Source organism: Lepidochelys kempii, chromosome 6, assembly GCF_965140285.1.
Source record: "Lepidochelys kempii isolate rLepKem1 chromosome 6, rLepKem1.hap1, whole genome shotgun sequence".
Lineage (NCBI taxonomy): Eukaryota > Metazoa > Chordata > Testudines > Cheloniidae > Lepidochelys > Lepidochelys kempii.
This window is the reverse complement of record NC_136385.1, coordinates 85,960,413-85,980,573: the sequence shown is the minus strand read 5'-3', so window position 1 is coordinate 85,980,573 and position 20,161 is coordinate 85,960,413. Positions and strand designations below refer to the sequence as shown.

Sequence of the window (20,161 nt, the reverse complement as noted above, 5' to 3'; positions counted from 1 at the left end):
TTATTGTCTTATTCAATAATGATCATTCATCCTGTTTTGCCAATTTTAACTCTTAGCAGTCTTCCTACTCATGTGACTAAATATCACCGCTTGTTTCTACTCAAGGGAAACATTTTTTGTTTCCAAACTACTTTATTAACTATGTGTAACACCTGTACCATCTTTCATTACCTGAAAAAGTAGAAGAGCCGCTCCGCTCCCTGATCTTTCCTCTGACTTTAAGAGTAAAGAGTCACAAGTTTTGCACAAACTAAATTGGTTACACACCCAATACATGCTTACAATGCATGAAAAAACTTTACCAGCATACTCTCCAGTTAACCTGTTAACTTCAAGACACCTTAGTCATGAGAACAAATAGTGTCATTATCTTTTTATAGTGTTGGTGATTATTATAAATAAATATCAATACATTAAAAAAGTTATAACATATTGTAGTGAGAAAAAAATAGTGAACTTTTTCCAACTTTTGAATCTACCATGCTTGATGGATGTCACTGTGCTCCTATTCGTGCAATAACGACACTGCAGAAATAGAAATAGAAATGGAAAACCAACACCTATTACCATATACAGAAAACTCTTTGGTGATCTGGTAGCTTCCTACAAATTCTGTACATTTTTCTTCCTTTGTGTATATGATGGCATGTGTTTCTACAACAGGACAAAAGATGTTGCATCCTTTGGAAGTAGACAGGAAAATTTTTCATAACAGTTTTCAGTTAAAATTGCAGCAGAACTGGTTAAATATGAAAAAAAAACAATTTGATAAATCATTCAATTTGTTACTATTCATGCTATTATTGATGTTAGCGAGTATTCTGAGAACTGCTGGCCATTCATGAAAGTGTAAATGAATCCCAACAGCTTCACAAAATTTAGCCCAAATGAATATTTACCCAAAAATTCATAATATAAGTTTGTAACTCATTATTTATTATTTGTTTTTTCTCCTGTTTAAAAAGTCTCAATCAACCAGTCAAGAAGTAAAAACAAGATCATAGGTAACATTTTCCAAAGGACCTTAGTTATACAGGAGGTTAAGTCCCTTTTTCAAAACTGACTTAGATACTTAGGAACCTCAATCCCATTGTCTTTCAATGAATCTCAACCTCGCAGGTGCCTAAGTCACTTCTGAAAGTGGAACTTAGCTGCTTTTGAAAATGTTATCCTATGTGACTTGGGTGAGCAACTACACAGTATGAATAATAAAAGTCAATAGTCACTGTAATTAGCTGGCAAAAAGTTCACAATCAACCCCGGTCAAAAACCATTTTGTGCAAACTATTTGGTGAATATTTATTAATAGCAACTAAACCCATATGTATCAGGAATAGTTTCTGAGTAATTTTCAAATAGCAAGGAATGTTAAATTCGCACAGGACATTATTCAAAATGAATAACTGGCCAACTCTAAAGATCAGTAACTCAGAATGTCACAAACACTACATTAATACTGTTACATACGTCTATTACTGTATTGCATTTATTACAAAGACTAATGTTTATATTCTCTTTACAAACATAAAAAACAACAAGGGGCATTTTTCAAAATTGAAAAGATTTTTCTGGATTATAAGTATGTTTTTTAAAGCAGGTACTAAAGGATTTCATTACAAGTGTACCCCTACATTTGGCAACAAACAGAATACATTTAAGAGTCAAGAAAGTACCCTTTATTAGACCACACAGATTTGTTTGTACTACATTCTCACATACTTGCTGACAAATGGGTTTTCTGGGCACTGTATTTGTGAATCAAGAACAAAACATATATGGCTCTTAGCTTCTCCATGAAAATATGTAATTTAATGTAAATTGTGTAAAATGTTATCAGCAATGCAGCAGACTTCTTGTATCCATGGGTGGATTTTGTGTTGTTTTGAGTTTTTAAATGCAGAAAAGCTGAAGTAAACTCAATGGCCCCAATCCCCTGTGAGATCCTATAGAATGGAGCGAAAGAAGAGTAAATCTCCACTAAGAATTACTTGTGGAAATTTCTCCTCTACCATTCCACGAAAGGATTGGAGTTTCCCTAGTTCAGAAACGGTCAGGGAGCATGCACAAAAACAAAGCAGATCCCCATCCAATCCACAGGAGACCAGGGACTAACACATAAAGTTTCCGCAGCATCACAAGTCCCAACTAGCTCTGGATTTGGTCCTTGACAGTGTGTCTCCTTCTAAGCCATGCTGCCAAGGAGACACAGTTGACCAGAAACATCATGAGGACGACCCTTAGAGGAAGGAAAGAGAAATGTCCAGCTCTTATGGTGAGGCACAATCTGAAGTGGATTTCTGTTTTTCTGATTTTTTCAAGGGTGGTATGAGGACAATGTAAAAATCCCCCCCAGACCACCTTCTGTAAGCCCTGAGGAAAAGAGCGAATGCTGTTGAGAAAGTAGCTGAGCCATTTTTCAGCACAGGATGGAGACATCAGTAAAATTCCACTCCACCTGCAAATAATGGGGGCATGACTGGGGTCAGTACGGCAGTTTGTAGAATCTAACACAAGCACTGCCTGTGCAATTGTGTACGGTAATTTAATGCACCATTAAAAAAACTGCAGTTGCTGACCAGTCAATCTGGCACTTCCACAGCACTGACTTCAATTTTTAAAAGTGACTGCTCTTATATACAGGAGTATACAGTCAGTAAGAATCACTGCAATTTAGATACAAAGTTGCTGTTATTATTGTTACTGGAATCTTTCTTTCCAAATCTTATATTTAACGCTTACTGCAGAGTGTTTAATACCAAATATATCTACTTTGGTAAGAGCTTGGCATAAAAAAACAATAAAACAAAACACATGTTTAAGAACTTATCTAAATTTTAACTGAAAATACTGTAAACTTTACTTTCAATTGTTTTACAGTTCAAATCCTAAGGTGCATTCTTTTTTGTTCAAGATATTTTAAAAGCAACTAATTTAAATATGCAAAATTATCTTGAGTTGTTCATACGTGAACTTAAAAGCCGTGCAACACAGGAAAATTAAGTAATTATGCCTCCAAGTTATTTACTGCAATTAAGCTCATTTATCATATGCAAATTAGTGCAAACTGGTCTCATTAGTTACTAAATTACTCAATATGAGCTGAACAATGTAGCACTCCAGTTTGTAATGAAAAATCCCTGTAGAGGCAAGCAGTATCAATTAAGCTAATTTGCATATGCAAATATATTCACTAACTTTCCCTTTTCTCTATATTTAGTTCTACATTTCCTGATCATTCTTGATTATATGAAGAATATGGGTCACTGACCCCTTTTCTTAATCCTCAATAGTTAAGAAGTGAAAGAAAGTATCAAGAGATATAAACTGAGCATATCATCTTAACTTTTAAGTCTTGCTTGAGCTAAAGTTTGCCAATAAGAGATAACAGAAATCAATGTTTTTTCATTGAACTTATAATGAAGTAAAAAATACACTACAGAGGTAAAATTTAAGATATTTTTCATTGCCGCCTAACCTCATTATAAAGCTACTCTCATGCATAAGATGAACGTGGAGTATAATGAAGTCTTGCTAATAATTAATGGGCAACTCTAATTATCTGGCTTCAATTCTATTCAAGGCATTCCCACTACTTCTTCATCCAGGTGTTTTAATTGGATAATGTCTGAAAGATTCTTTTCTGATTGTGAGGCTACTGCTATAATAATATTTGGAGTATTTCCTTTTTTTTCCATGAGCACATTGTGCGTAGTTTCCTTTGGCCATAAACCGACCGTGGGAATCATCTCTTCAGTATGATATACTGCAATTGGCTGTGGCTTGGAAATTTTTGACATGATTGACTGAGAGTACTTGCTTCTAGAATCAAGATTTAAAATGTCACAAGATGTTGCTCCATTTCTATTTTTATAACATCACTATAAACAAACTATGTACATTTTTAAAATATAGACTTTATATTGTGGTTCTCATGTGTCTGTTAATAAACTTTGAAAGAACAAAAGTATTAGAAAAAGTCTCTTTAATTTCTGAATTTACTTTTAGCCAGGACTTTAAAATATTAATTATAAAGGGCACTGAATAGATTAACTATTAATCCTTATATAACAGATTCTGAAAAATATGGGTACTCCCGCAATACAGTACTTTTTGCAGGTTGGCATGTATTTCTCCGTTCATCTCTCTCACTCAAATAACAAATATCAGGGGGGTAGCCGTGTTAGTCTGGATCTGTAAAAGCGGCAAAGAGTCCTGTGGCACCTTATAGACTAACAGACGTATTGGAGCATAAGCTTTCGTGGGTGAATGCATCCAACGAAGTGGGTATTCACCCACGAAAGCTTATGCTCCAATACGTCTGTTAGTCCATGAGGTGCCAAAGGACTTTTTGCTGCTTTCTCAAATAACAGTTACCACAATATTGCTTTGAATGTCATTTCTAGAAGTAGTGCCCCCCAAAGCAATAATTGTTAGAGCAGCATTCCACTGGAGGAGACTCTAGTTGGGTTTGTGACGTCATTACTAGTATTCCGACCTTCTGGAGTGCTTTTCCAATGACATCACAAGGTGCTTCTACCAATGACATCACAAGGTGATATTCTGAGATTCCTGCAACTACTGTATTTCAGTACTCTCCCTATAATCTCTTACTGAGTGTTGTTTTATACATTTTAGCCTGCTAAAGCGAGAGAAGATTTTTAACATATTATGACTAACTTACATCCATTATAAGTTCACTGAGCTCTTTATCCATCATCCACAATCTATTCTCTTTTAAATGTCACCCTAGAACTTTCTTCTATCAATTCTGCTAAAGATTAATGGAAGCAATTTAGAAAGACCAACACCCTCTTTGAAAAGGCCACACCTCAACAGATATTCAATATGGAATTTATGGTGACTCAGACTGAAAACCATGTACACATGCTGCAGTGATTTTTTGCTATCTGTTTGATAGCTCTTACATCCTCTATGTATTAGTTGGGGGGGGGGGGGAGAATCAAAAATAAAAAGGAAATCTGCTTTAAGCAGATAAAAAAATGATGAAAGCTTCTTAGCCATTCAGTGATTGAAAAATTTACATTCCAAATAGCTTATAAGGTTGTAGTGTGATAGACCTCAAATAACAGAATGAATTATATCCATATTATAAGGTCATGATCGACATCTGGACTAAAACTGGATACAAATCAATTTCAATGAGGTTTTATCTGGATATTACTAGAAATACATACTGTAAAAAGCATACCTTTATGTATATAGTATGTATTTATATATTCATAGCAGCATGCTGACAAATTACACAAACTCAAACATCACAAAACTGCTGCTTATTTATTCTTTTTCTGTATTGTTTTGTTATATCTGTAAGACAGCACAACAGCATTTGTGTCTATTATGCAAAACTCAGTGGTGCACATTTACCATCTTTGGTACAGTAACCATAATATAAGTATTTGCTTACAACATTAAAACCTTGAACTTAGACCTCTGCCAAGGACACACAAATAATTAAATCACTTCATTCAAAATTTTTGCACTTAAAGGAAATTCATTCCAGTGGTAAATTTTATGTTTTGCTAGAATTATCTTTGTTACCATTTTACATTTAGCTAACTGCAGAAAGGTATGAAAACCTGGAGATTACCCATAGCTCCTTTGAAAGCTACTGCTGTGGTAGTACAGAGAAATACCTCTCAATTGTTTCAGATGAAGTGAAATATTTCTCATTATAGTATCCTAACTTGCCTCTCTTGCATATCAAAAGACAATATTCCATGCTGCATACTTGGATTGAGAAGCAGAAATTTCTGCTAAATAACAGCAGTTATTTAGTGCTGCAGTTAGAAAAGACCATATGCACAGCAGGTTTCTTATTTCCATAAGGCTTTTTGTTTGTTTGTTTAGTCTACATTGACAAAACACTCCCCATTTTGTTGCTGTGGCCTTTGTTACCTGCTTCTACTCCATCTCTGATAACTAAAACCTAAAAAATGTTTTGTGGAATCACCAAGCCCTGACAAAACAAAACACATAACATACATGAATGTCTCTATCACATCATTTCTGTTCAAACTAATCTTTTTCACATAAAGCTACTGTACAGTGTCATAAAATACTTTGGGAAAAATCAAATTATTCTTATCTCATTTACTACTAAGACCTGGAAGACATGCTGTTATTTCTTCTCTATGAAGATTTTTGTAATTCAAACTATTAGAGTCATGACAATTGTGGGTGGGGGAAGTGAAATGGTGTTTGTAACCCAAAATGAGAAAAGAAAATCTAAATCTGAACAGGACACTTAACAAGAATCAAATTATTTACACAAAATAGTGTTTTATACACACACAAACACACACGGTAATTCTGTGAGCAACAGTTACTGCACAGTCCAATATAACTACATAGCGTGATTCATCTAAAGTACTACAGCACAAAGAATACTTGTCCTCCCTCTCTCATTAAATTTCTCTCACTCAGAGACTTTCTAAAAAGAAAAAAATTGAATTCATAAAAAAATTTCACAAATGTAAGTCCTGATAACAACAGCTTCAAATAATTGGCAGAAATATTACATATTGTTACTGTCTAGTTATGTTGATTATTTTGGTAAAGCCATTATTTTTACCTGTAAAATGTGACTTCCCAAATGTGATTCAAATACTTCAATGGCAAGGGCACTGGGGCTTCTCCTGCGCTGCGCACCTATAACTGAATAAAAAACAATTATGTTCCAATGTCTGCACATTCAGTCACACTGTATCCCTGATTACACCACTGGAAAGATACTATAGACATGGACTCTTGCATTTTTAAACACCACTAGTGTTAATTACAACTTTGCCTTGCACTATAGTAAGTAAAATCACCGTATAACTTTCAGTGATTTGAATTTTGTGGCTTAATATTATTCTTTTCAAAACTGCTAAAGTGCCTGGGAACTATGAAAATGAACATGCAATACTAACAGCTCTCAACCTGTGGCCCAATCAGCACACAGTTGCAGCCCATGTGACACCCTCAGGGCCATGCAGGTAGCATATATATTGTGTGGATGTGGCCCACATAACATATAGAGAGCTGGTAAATAGATTGAGAACCACCCAGCTATACAAATATGGCCCAAGTCCCGATAGAAGTTTCTTTGTTCATATTGCTGAGACTATGGACCAGGTGTGGTAAAAAATAAGAAATATTAAAGTAGAAGATGCTAAATATAACGCATGTGCACCCAAATGTGCAGACAAAAACCAAAAATTACTCCATAATTGTAAAGATAAGAAAGATGTCTTTCTGAACATGCTACCTCCTTCATTTGAAAATGAACTGAAGGACAGAAGTGCCTGAAACAGTCATCATTTGCAAACAATTTCCTCACTATGATATCTGAGGCATCAAAACTATTTCCTATTGTAAGTATAAGGAAATATTGCAATATCCCAGATACCAAGGTAACTGCTGTGTCTTCAAACAGCAATCTCCATACTATTTGTTAAAATTAATAGTTTTAAAAATAGAAAGGGAATAACTTGCAGCTATGATTTCAAAGGCAATGATGACTAAAATAAGAGAAAAATCAAGAAATCACACAGTAGAACTTTCGTTAATCTCGACTTCATATGGTGTGCCAGGAATAAGAAGACAGTAATAGATGCCTAAACACAGCTAAGCAGCGGAGGAAGTAACCTACTGTAGATATAGAGCTTTTTGTTTTACGTCTAGCTCTGCTTGAGGTAATTGGGGACAAGGGAGGTGGAAAGAGGGGAGATGGGTTAAGGAGACTCCCCTGCCCCATTGCAGAAGGCAGACATGTTCACATATTCACATCTAAGACCCTGATGGAAAGGTGCCTCTGGAGCACAAGAGACAGTGTTGCATCTCTACACACCACAGTGCCTTGAAGACATAATCTAACTCAATGTATTTAGCCAAGCAACCTCAGGGATAAAGTTTGTAATTGGTAACAACAAATATAGAGTACTAGACCAACAGAGTAGTCCAAAGCTGTTACTGAACAGGCTAATTTGTTAGCAGGCTGATTATCAATTGTCCAATGAAATCTAATTTTAGATCAACAATTTGTCGGAGTTTTCAGTGATATCAGGTGCCAAATCTGATATCTGCACACAAAGGTATACGTCAAGTAATGACAGGGATGTTGACTTATAAGTGTAATGTCACTCCTTACTGATGCTTCATGTAATTTCCTTGCAGGAAATTCTAAACTATTTACACTGGACACACAAGTGACTTCATTGTTAATAGATTCAGGCAACAGCCTATAACAGTTACAAATGGTTACTGCTCCAAATCTAATATTTCCATGTCATCTTCATCTACTCTCTGAAAGGAAACCAAGACCATACATAAAAACAGCTAAAAACAAATGCATGGGGTTTTCCCAGATTCTTTCATTACACACTGAATTGAGACAATAGATTTTTATGTCATAATCAGTTATGCACTTTTACTCCATATAATAGCTGAAGAGATATGTCACATCAATATTATACTTGTACTTGACTTAGTTTCTTACTAATCAATTTATTTTTGGTTTTCATTCCACAAACTGACCCCCACTTCTCTGACCCTGAATAGCTTTGCTCATCAATGCTTTTTTCTCTCTTTTTCCCATAGCCACATTAATGCCTGTAATTTGCAGGATTTTGATCAAGTATATGATTTAGGGACAAAATTCAAAGCATTGTAAATTCTTTAGGAATACTGCGTCTGCAAATGAACTGGTCTTCTTTCCCTACTCATGGCTCTTATTCTTTAACTCCTCCCGCAGTCCTCCACACACAGGCTCATATTTAGAGACGATCCAATCCATCTAGCTTCCCTACCCCCTGAAATGCCCTGAGTAGTTAGCATGAATAGGACGTGCAGCCATGTTTGTTTGGGAAACTTTAGTTTTAATTATAGATAGAGTAAAATATTCAGCATTGTAAAGGTTATCAGTGTTCTCACTATGATTACTATTGGTAAGTACTGCACACAATCTAGCCATTTCATTTATGGTTTACCAGAAACCAAGTGGGAAAAATCTACAGGTTTTCCTTAAGCATTGTTTCTTCTTTTTATATGATCATTGTTTAAAACAAACAAACAAACAAAACTTAACTGGTTCTCTTTCTTTCAACTAGACTGTGATTTATTTTTCACACCAAGCCTAAAGACATCACCACTCAGATATTTTTTCTGATTAATGTTCCATTTCTATACACCACTCCCTAAAATCCACTGGCATATTTTTAAATGTAGCTGATTTACTGATTATTGCTTCCAGTTCTACAGTGTCAGTTGCACGTGATGGTTGTTCAGCATGCATATGACATAATTTGAATAAGGTGTATGGATATGATCAAACAGAAATCAGTAAATGATCTGCATGTGGAGTTTTAAAGCAATATCTGTGATTCAGAAGCCTTTTTAGTAACAGCTCATCTGTCCTTTTGCACTTTAGACCCTTTCAGTTTCAAAGTTCAAATTAAAATACTCCAATATAAGTAAGCTGACGTGTGAAAATGCAAACTGGACTCGATAATCATACCTTTAATACTTGTCAATCAAATCCACTAAAAATCCACACGTCTGTCTTGGTACATGGTATCCATGTACATAAATATATTGTACGTGTTTCATGCCATTCAGTTCAATGTCATTTTTATGGCGCTGGAACGCCTCTTGATTTATGTGTTTTGCCCTTATGCAGGTGATGTGGGGCTATAATGACAGGTCCTAATTTTACAACCAACATAAATATGTTAAACAGGAAACCATTATGGCCTCTGGTAGCCAAGCTCCAATGCTAGCATTATTGGTAACTGAATAGATCTTAAATATGTACTTCTTAACTTGCACTTTATTCTTTCTTTGTACTCTCATTATCATTTTGGCATTTTGAGGAACGAGACAGTAATGTTTTGATAATTCCAGAAAATAGAATACAATGCTATTTTCCTCACTGTTCTGCTTTCATTGACTCAATATTTTACTTTTTCCAGCCTCAAGCAGTAGATTTCATGCTGTTCATCTGCATCAGAAAAATAATACTTTAGTATACCAGGGTATATCAGATTGTAACATTTCAGAAACATGATGGGTTTCTTATGCAATTTGGCAGTCCCGTAACAGAGTAGACTCACGTGTGCTGAATGGGTCACTTATTAAACCCAATCTACAGCCTTATTCCCTTCATCTGATTGCCCAATTTAAAGACGCTACTTTTAAAAATCTACATTAGATATAGGATGCTCAAAGAGCAGAGCAAAATAAAACAACGTATTATGTCTTAGATTATAACCTACTACTTTGCAGTCGTGCAGGTGACTAAGCCATCCTCCACCCACCATGCACAATTATATAGGGTTTGCTGGGATAGGGAGTCTGGATGCAATCAGGGGAAGCACTCTCTGACACACCACTATTTCCTATCACAACAAAGCAGACAAGGAAGGACTAGGGTATTAACAGACAAAAGCAAGAGACTAGATGAAGTCATATTTCCACTCTTCCACCCTTCCCATGTTTCAATTGGCAGTGGTGACTAGGTGCCAGGCAGGGTCTATGCTCTATCTGGCAGTGCAATTGATGTGGCATACTTCAGCTGCCTGTCATGGAATACAAGGTGAGGGCGAAATTTGACTCAGAGAGGTGCCTCTCTGAGTCACAATTCATTTTTGGAGCTTTGCTTGTGCCAGTGCAGTTATATGACAACCTGTGTCCTGGACTAGAAACAAAGTATTAATCTAGCCCATTATGAATAAGGTAACAGACAATTGCTTCAGTGAGGTGCAAATCTTACAATAAATAATCTATTTGCATAAACTGGTTACTTACCTGTTTTGTGAATGAAATCTACCAGCATCACTTTAATTAAACTGGTTCCCAGCGGAAACGCCACCACAGAAAGTTGAATTGTTTGCACACGTTATTTCATAGAATTTCCAAGAAACCTCGAGTCCAAAGGATCTAGGATTTCTAAATCAGAGAACCTCAGCTGATCATTGAGCTGAGGAGCTGGCCCTATATTTTTAAGAAAGGGCAGAGTGGACTCAGAACTAAACAGTCATAACAGTACCTTATTTTTAATATTTCAAAAACTAGCTTGGGCTACAGAATCACAGGTTTTCGAGTATTCACAAGATTTCCAAATTTCATTATGAAGATTCAAACTGTAAAGTGCTTTAGTGCATTCAGGAAATAGAAGCATTTTTACTTGGTTTAGTGAAGCTACTGAAATAATTAATGCTGAACCAACTAACTAGCACAGCAATAAAATACCTGAACAAATTTGGCACAAAGGACTATATATAAAATGCATAATGCAATAAATCCGTGGGGGGGGGAGAGACAAAGAACTTCATAGCCATCACACACAGTGCACAAGCAGTGGGGCGGAGGGTCAGTCCACTGCCTTTCCCCTTAGCTGAGCCATCCGGGGTGCATTAAAAATAGGGTGACCATATTTCCCTATGCTGAATACGGGACTCCTGGTAAAATTACTCATATTCAAGCAAGTTCAACTGCAATCAATCAGAACTATGCAGTACAAAAGTTCAAATTAACATAAATTTGACTGAGCCCCTGTTAAAAAGAAACACTGCATAGTTGGATTCTTTTTATTTACCTTCTAATCTGTAAGGCTTTAGGGTTCACACAGGGAGAGGTTACACACAAACTCTCATACACTGCTCTCACACGCGCGCGCGCGTGTGTGTGTGTGTGACCAACTGACCCTCCCCTCCCTGCCCTCCATGTCTGGCTAGGCCCCTGGGACAGACTCACCTCTCCTGATACCTGACACCGCATCTTCCCAAGGCAACATGTGGGGGGCACACAGGGTCACATGCCCCCCCCTCAGATTTCTGCCAGGGTTCACACCGGAATATGGCCAGCAGCAACCTTTTGGCACTGTGCAGCAGGGAAGGGACGGGAGCTGCTTTCAGCCATGGGGGATGGGGACGGAGGGATGACCTGGCCCATGTCTTTGCAGAGCTCATCTTCCCCTCTGCCCCCCACTTCCCTTTGGCTGGAAGCTGCTTGTCCCTTCCTTCCCGCACAGTGTCGAAAGGCAGCTAACACCTCCAGGCTGCTGCTGACCACCAACATAACCCAGCCACTTCTTGTCCCCTGGCCACAGCACAGACAGGAAGGGGTTAAGCCCTAAGGATGCATTGTGCACCAGGGCCCAGCGAACCTGACTGCAAAGGCTTCAGAGAACCCATCCAGAAATGTGGGTCAGCAGGGGCGGGTGCAGCCCCACACACCCTGGGGGCAGGACCCAGTATGGGTGTGTGTGTGTGTGAAGAGGGTGCTAAGCCCCTACCCGTGAGACTAGTGTGGAGCCTGCAGGGTGGGGGCATGAACAGGCTGGAAATCGCTTCCCCCACACACTCCAGAGCTTACCTGAGGGGTGGAGAGGCTTCCCCATGCTAACGCTGTGCAGGTCTTTGGTACATGCAGGGCTTGGCTCCTCCTAGCCAGCGCCCCGGGCTGGAGGGTCTTGGGCTTTCCTGGGGCGTCAGCCCAGCCAGAGGCAGGGGCTATGCTGATGGACCAGCAGGGGGAGCGGCAGGCCCTGCATGCTACATCTTCGCCCTGCCACCAGCCTTGCATACCCACCCCCATTGTTGGCCACTGAACCGCCCCCCCACATCTGGTGGGCGAGCGGCTGGTGAGCAGGAATCCGGCCAGCAGCAGGATTCGTCAGTACTAATGTGGCGGGGAGAGGAAATACGGGACAATTTGCCTGTTTTTAAGAAAAAGTCGGGACTCCTGCAGGAGGGCTTAAATACTCCTTAAATAAAGGGACTGTTCCTTTAAAAAACAGACATCTGGTCACCCTAACTAAAAAGGGGATGATATATGTGACAGATATGAAACTGCTCTGTACTCAGTTGTGAATGCTGTATGTTGGTTTGGCTATGGGAATGTTATTATATAAGTATATGAAACAAAAGGTATGTCTACACTAGGGGCTGGAGGTGTGCCTCCCATCTGTACTGACATAATCACACTACCTTTCATTGATGTAGTGTGCTAAAAACAGTGGCATAGCCAGAGTAGCATGGGCTAGACATGCAGAATACAAACTCACCTGAACACCATGGATACAACTCAGCATGGGACTACACTGACATGCAAGAGGGAACTTTTAGGTTGCACCAGCACAGGCCTGTTTGCGCACGGCACACTAGTACGGACTAAAATTTACAGCCCCCAGTGCAGACTTACAGCCCTTAGTTAGCTTTCGTCATCAGGGGGAAAAAAAAAAAAAGACAGCCCTATCTGTTCGTACTCAAGCAGACAATATACACATTAATGCCTTTGAAGTTTGCCTCTAATAATGTGGAATCAGGAGTCCAATTGGACCCACAGAATGGGAGGAAAGATGCCAACTTGAAACCTCATGGCCTTTCAGGCAGGAAGTCTCAAACAAAGTGCTTGGAAGTAGTTACAGCTGAACCTCTAAGGAGATATGAACACTGACAGAGGGTCAGTCTGAGAGCCAGTGGCTGGAGGAGTGCAGTCTGCTTTGCTTGCTATGCAGTCTGTTTTGCCCTTTCTGGGATAAAGTGGTGCCTACCTACACACGCAAGGAAAGGCTACGGTTTATATAGGATAATATGGATATAGGCCTTTTGTTATGTTTAACCCTTTTCCTCTGTTTCCTATCTTCCTATGGACAAATAAATAATATTGTGTTTTGACACTGCTTTTCTCTGTCACTGCATTTTCATACTGATCACAAGTCCTGGAGGGAAGTCCAGCTGGACCTGCTGAAGACATGCTTGGTGAATAAGAGTGCTGTGACCTGGGGACCCAGTCTAAAAGCTGGTTGGATCACAAGATTTCGTCCTGAGAGAAGTACAGGCATGCGGCTGTAACTTGGAAAGGGTGCCCCCGGAGAGACCAAGCCAGGGTGAAAGATCCAGCTCACCCTGAACCATAGCAATTGATGGTCCGGAGGGATATCCAAGATTTGGGTCTACCATAGCAGCCTGGTGAGCATCCACAAGGTAGTGATCCTCCTGGGATGTAACATAATGGCAGAATATTTCATCTTGGTTTAGTAAAGCTATTGAAAACTTTAATGCTGTACCATTACCAACTAACCATCGAAGTAATAAAACATCTGAACAAATTTGTCAAAAATGACGGTATATAAAATGCATAATGCATATATGATAATATGATATATGATAATCAACTTAAAACACTAACAATGGCATTTAAAATCTATTTTCATGTATATTAATTGGTCATTCTGGATGCATACTGATGCATCGGGGGGGAGGGGGGGGAGATAACTCAGTGGTTTGAACATTAGCCCACTAAACCCAGGATTGAGAGTTCAATCCTTGAGGGGGCCATTTAGGGATCTGGGGCAAAAATTGGGGATTGGTCCTGCTTTGAGCAGGGGGTTGGACTAGATGACCTCCTGAGGTCCCTTCCAACCCTTATGATCTATGATCTATGATGTCCATCTTCTAGTCATGTGTGCATCTTTGTAAAATATGCATACACTGTTGCAGTACATAGCTGTTAAAGTAAACCAGCACTTTCAGCAGATTAAGTGATCAGATGTCAAGAATGCACTTGTTAACTTGGTATGAAAGTATTATTTAAAATGGAAACTACAGGTAAGTTTTATTACTTGCTTTCCTATACCTCATCTGGCACACTGCATAAGTACATTAAGCTCCAAGAATTAAAAATATTTAACTCATATGAATATTTAAAATACTTTAACAAATGAGATTTGCTTTAATATGTCTAGCTGTATAATATTTAATTATATTTTACTCGCAATTCTACATCTTACAAGGGGCTAAAGCAGGCTGTTGTCAAAGGTATGGCACATATCATATCACTTTTAATCCCATAAATTGGGTTGGTGACAACAGATTTTAAGTTTGCATTCCTCCAAGATGTATGCTTGCATTCTTCACCCACCTCAAAACATTTGAGATTCAAAATTGCCAGAAAAAATATGATTCAAATGGTTGTTTTACCACAAATCTTCATGTGTTTTATGGGTCTCCTCCTGGCCTAATTACTCCAACTCGAGTTTTCACTGAATAAGCAGAGCAAGATCAGGCCCCAAATGTCTTTCTTTTACTTTTTTAACTTCTCAAATTAAAATGAAAAGTTCTATGTATGAAAAGACATGCAAACCTTAAACACACACATATGCAAGATTTTAAAATATTTGACAAGTCAAATAGTTGTGTGTGGTTTCTTTTAATTTGTACTTATTCATACATTTTAGAGACTGTATATCAAAGATTTTTTCTTTTCATTGTGAAGGATGACGGCTTCTCTGTTCAAGGATTTCTAGTCATCTAAGTAGAGAGAGTTCTCCATCTGTAGCTGGGGGAGGGAGCACTGGCCTTTCTCCCACAGTCTGGTAGTTACTATAGGAACTATTGTGCCTCCTTCAAAAGGGTTACAGATAGGGTGATTAAAATTCTTCATGGGAGAACCCCCACTCCTGTCCTTGACAGATGAAATTCTTCAGAGAGAAAGCTAAGCTTCTAGTTCAGGAATGACAGAACCTGAGAGAATGAGGTAGCAGAGAGTGGCTTTAAACAGAACCACAGGAAAAAACTGCTGGGGTCCATAGACTCTTCAGAACTCCAGCAAATGGTGAGGTGTTCTAAGGCAGTTGAGAGGAAATCCTAAATGGGTTTGTGGGGCTAAGAAGTAAAACTAATCTGAGTTAAAAAATGGCTGAAAAGGTCTTTTATTCTCCTGGAATCCCAGCAAGTTTATTGGAAACTCCCAGGAAATAGAAACAGTAGGAACATCCTCAGTGCATGAAACACAACCACATTCAGATATTATGATTCCCAAAAGCTATTCTTAGTTTACAGTCTAAGAGGACAAGGAATGTAAAGAGGGTCTGAGGGAGAGAGATACGATAAAACATATTTTATACACATATATTTTATACACATTCACAATTTTTTCCTACTATTAAAAATAGATAAAGTAAGTACCAACTAACCCCACCTATCCCTCAACTTGGTCCAATATTAATTAGATGTTTCCTTATAGCAATCATGGCAGAGCTAAGTCTTGAGAAAGGTCTGAAGGAGATACGGGAAGTGGCTTTATGGTTTAGTCTAGGGAGGGGTGGTCCAAACATAAGTGGCAGTGTAGAAAGCAGAGTGAAAAGTTAAATAAATGAATGAGGGGCATTGTTGGAAGAGCAGGGGAGGTAGAGGTGAGTGTGGAGGAAAAGGCAATAAAATTATGTGGATGTTAAGGCAGTTCTAGGGGAGCTGGTTGTGGTAATAAAGATGAGATAAGGGTCTCCAACAGAGTTTTGGCTGATGTGTGCCTAAGAAAGTGTCACAGAGAAGAAAACACAAGATTTGATACCACCTGGATGTGTGAAGAAAAAGACAGGGAGGAGACAAAGATGGGATCCTTAAGAAGTTTGGAAATTTGGCAAATGTGCAGATAAGCATTCAAATTTGAGGATATTTGTCCAAGCACAAATACAGAAAAGTTCAGCCACACCAGACCAAAATCACATCATTATGATAACCCCAGGATGAGTGATGGCTTTGGAGTGCACATCAGAAGTAAATAGAAGAAGCTGAATGTTTGGAATAACAGGTCTAAGGCCTTTATTTTCAAACCAGTATTAAAATTCCTCGGGAAAGAAAACCCCTTTCTGACAACAGTGCTACACAAATTGCTAGTGTCACTGATTCTGTTCTGGGAAGGAGGGTACGATATTAACATCAAGTCAGAGTTACATACTGTCAGACTATACTAGCTGGTAAAACTAAGAGGCCTACATCTGTTGTCTTGAGTTTTTCCCCCCAGTCTGATCCCAAAGGCTCATGTCATGACATTTGTAACATCTGCTACAAATGCTGAGGTAAGTCAAGCACAACCTTATTACTTCCAGTCTAATACTCCATCCATCCACACGGCTTTTATATGTCACGAGTATGTCAAAGGGAGCAAAGGCTATTGGATCTACATGAAGCAAGCAATTTCTGAGAGTCAAGTAAGGGAAGTATCTCTCTGTGACATCCGCCAGTCTTTGTCTTTTTTGACTCTTGGCACGGTAATTTCAATGTCTTCCCTTCTGCCAAAAGAATGGGCAAGCAGCTTCCCGTTGGAGCCAGTACAAATGCCTCTTTATACATTAGGCAGTAGTGTATTACAGTACGTGAGAGCTGCGATCAACATCTCCCAAGCTTCCACCAAGTCTAAAACACAGCCAGGCTCGGCTAACCTGACTCCTCTAAATACAACTCTGTTGTCAGGATTGGTTCTCCCAGGTGAAACAAATTCCCCTTCTCCCCTCTCTCAATCTTTTGACAGCATTGGATTCTGTGCATTATCATATGGGCAATATTTATCTTTTAATTCACAATATTTGGAGACTGCAACTCTAACAGATCAAAATTGCAACAACAAAAAAGTTAACTCTGGGATAAGCTGCTTTGCAAAATGCCATCCGTCCCATAGTTTAACATGGGATGATGGATGTGGATTTCTATCTGATATATGTGGAATTCTTGAAGATTTAAAACATCGTTGTTAACTGCCTATCATATAGTACGCCACCACAGCTGTACTACCATTAAAAGGCACTGTACGCCAAAGTATATCTCGACCTTAAAACAATGTGAACATTTCAAAAATACCTGGGCAAGAAGCCAGCCATTCACTATAGGGCTGCAACTGCCTACTGAGTTTTCTTTAAAAATATTCATGCCCTCTTCTAACAGTAATTGGCATATGTTTTTAGAAACTAACGGCTTTAGATGTGACTGGATTAGGCAGCAAGCTCAGCAGTCAAGATCAGAAAACAGAAACACACATCATATGCTCACAGTCCTGCCTTTTCATTTTATGATAATAAAGACAATGTAACATTGCATGACAACAAAAGGGAAGTAAGGTATTGCACCTGATAGCAATAGAATTCCTGTTTTTTACATCTATGGTACGTTCACTTTCTTTCTCTGGCGTATCATCATGACCATACTGAAACTGAAATGAAGAATCCCAATAAGGAAGGGCAACAACCTCATTTGAAACAGCACTGGATTTTGCACATTATCATATGGGCAATATTTATCTTTTAATTCACAATATGAGCTTTTGGTCCACAGTGAAGATTTAGAAATACACAGCACTGCTCTCACTGAATGTAGGATGGCTCTCAGCAGTACAATTCAAAACCAGCTATGATGTAAACAGGCAGCAAATAACCCAACAGAAGGATTCAGAGTGGTAGCCGTGTTAGTCTGTATCAGCAAAAAAAAAACAAAAAAAATGAGGAGTACTTGTGGCACCTTAGAGACTAACAAATTAGCATGGGGTGTTGATGACTTTTAGATTAAGACTGTTGGGCTTTGATTTCTCATTGCCAGGTTAAATGCTCACTTCAGTGACACTTCATGTTTCTCCTTCACTTACACATGCAATAGCCAAGAAGAAAGTTAATGGTAGCTGAATAACAGAAGAAATAGCTTCTGAGGGTGATTTTTAAATAAAAGTTTCTTATGGTGCCTTTTGGTATATTTTCCATTTAATGGTGTCCGGTTTGCAAATTAATTCCAATTCTGCAGTTTCTCATTGGAGTCTGTTTTTGAAGTTATTTTGTTGAAGAATTGCAACTTTTAGGTCTGAAATTGAGTGACCAGGGAGGTTGAAGCGTTTGACTGGTTTTTGAATGTTATAATTCTTAATGTCTGATTTGTGTCCATTTATTCTTTTACGTAAAGACTGTCCAGTTTGGCCAATGTACATGGCAGAGGGGCATTGCTGGCACATGATGGCATATATCACACTGGTAGATGTGCAGGTGAAGGAGCCTCTGATAGTGTGGCTGATGTGATTAGGCCTTATGATGGTGTGAATAGATATGTGGACACAGTTGGCAACGGGCTTTGTTGCAAGGCTAGGTTCCTGGGTTAATGGTCCTGTTGTGTGGTGTGTGGTTGCTGGTGAGTATTTGCTTCAGGTGGGAGAGCTGTTTGTAGGCAAGGACTGTTCTGTCTCCCAACCTGAGGAGTTTTGCAAACTGGACACCATTAAATTAGGCTTGAATAAAGACTGGGAGTGGATGGGTCATTACACAAAGTAAAAACTATTTCCCCACGCTAATTTTTTCCCCTACTGTTACTCACATCTTCTTGTCAACTGTTTGAAATGGACCATCCTCATGATCACTACAAAAGTTTTTTTTTCCTCCTGCTGATAATAGCCCACCTTAATTGACTGGTCTCATTACAGTTGGTATGGCAACACCCATTCTTTCATGTTCTCTATGTATTTATATCTTCCTACTGTATTTTCCACTGCATGCATCAGATGAAGTGGGTTTTAGCCCATGAAAGCTTATGCCCAAATAAATTTGTTAGTCTCTAAGGTGCCACAAATACTCCTCGTTTTTTTTTCAAACAGAAGGAGTCACTACCCTGTCATACAGTACAGCCATATAATGATCTGAATCAACATTCACAACTTTTATTGACATTATTGTGAGCTGCAAACCAAAATTGAAGGGTTTACGACTATTACAGACTTGGTTGCTTCAGTGAAGCACATAGCAAGCTGGTTTATTTATACACTTTATGCCTTTTATCCTCTTTGTGATTCAGCCAGAGAAAGATATAATGGAGGTTTGTAAATGAAGTGAGGCTGGATATAACTAAGCAATCAATCAACATTTTCAGGGAAGGTATGTGCATCAGTTGCCAAAACTGAACTGAGTAATTAACCCAGGATTCTGGTAAGAAGCGACTCTGACACTAGTCAATTATTTTTGCTGGTCTTCCAGCTGCCGCTTCTATCCATTGATAAGGGAGGCTGTAGGCAAAATACAATGATTCTGAATTTGGCAATTTTAACTCAGAAAAAGAAGTTTAAAGGGACAATCAACCCACATGTGGGAGAATTGTTGTAAAACTGTTCAAAATCTGTTGCAACTGGTTCATTTTTCTCACTAAGTATGTCAGATAAGAGCTAGAACAGTAAGCTGAAGTTGCCAAGGACTGAAAATATCTCAGAACAAACGATAGCCGTTTAGAAACACCTTTTCACCCTTAAAACATACCTACTAAAGATGGGGTCTTCCAAAGGAGCTGCCTCCACCCTATTGTGAGTCCCCACAAATGGGAGATAGAGCTGTTTAATCATTAAATTACTGTTATGC

General features: G+C 38.6%; 1 protein-coding gene across 5 annotated transcripts in view; it reads right to left on the bottom strand.

The window, feature by feature from the left end:
* Window positions 1–20,161, bottom strand: part of NPAS3 (neuronal PAS domain protein 3) — an 843,593-nt gene that overhangs the window by 422,386 nt on the left and 401,046 nt on the right. For all 5 annotated transcript variants that reach the window (XM_073348989.2, XM_073348988.2, XM_073348990.2 and 2 more), the window contains one exon: window positions 6,593–6,675. In XM_073348989.2, the coding sequence (XP_073205090.1) occupies window positions 6,593–6,675 (83 nt within the window). The remainder of the gene's footprint in view (window positions 1–6,592; window positions 6,676–20,161) is intronic.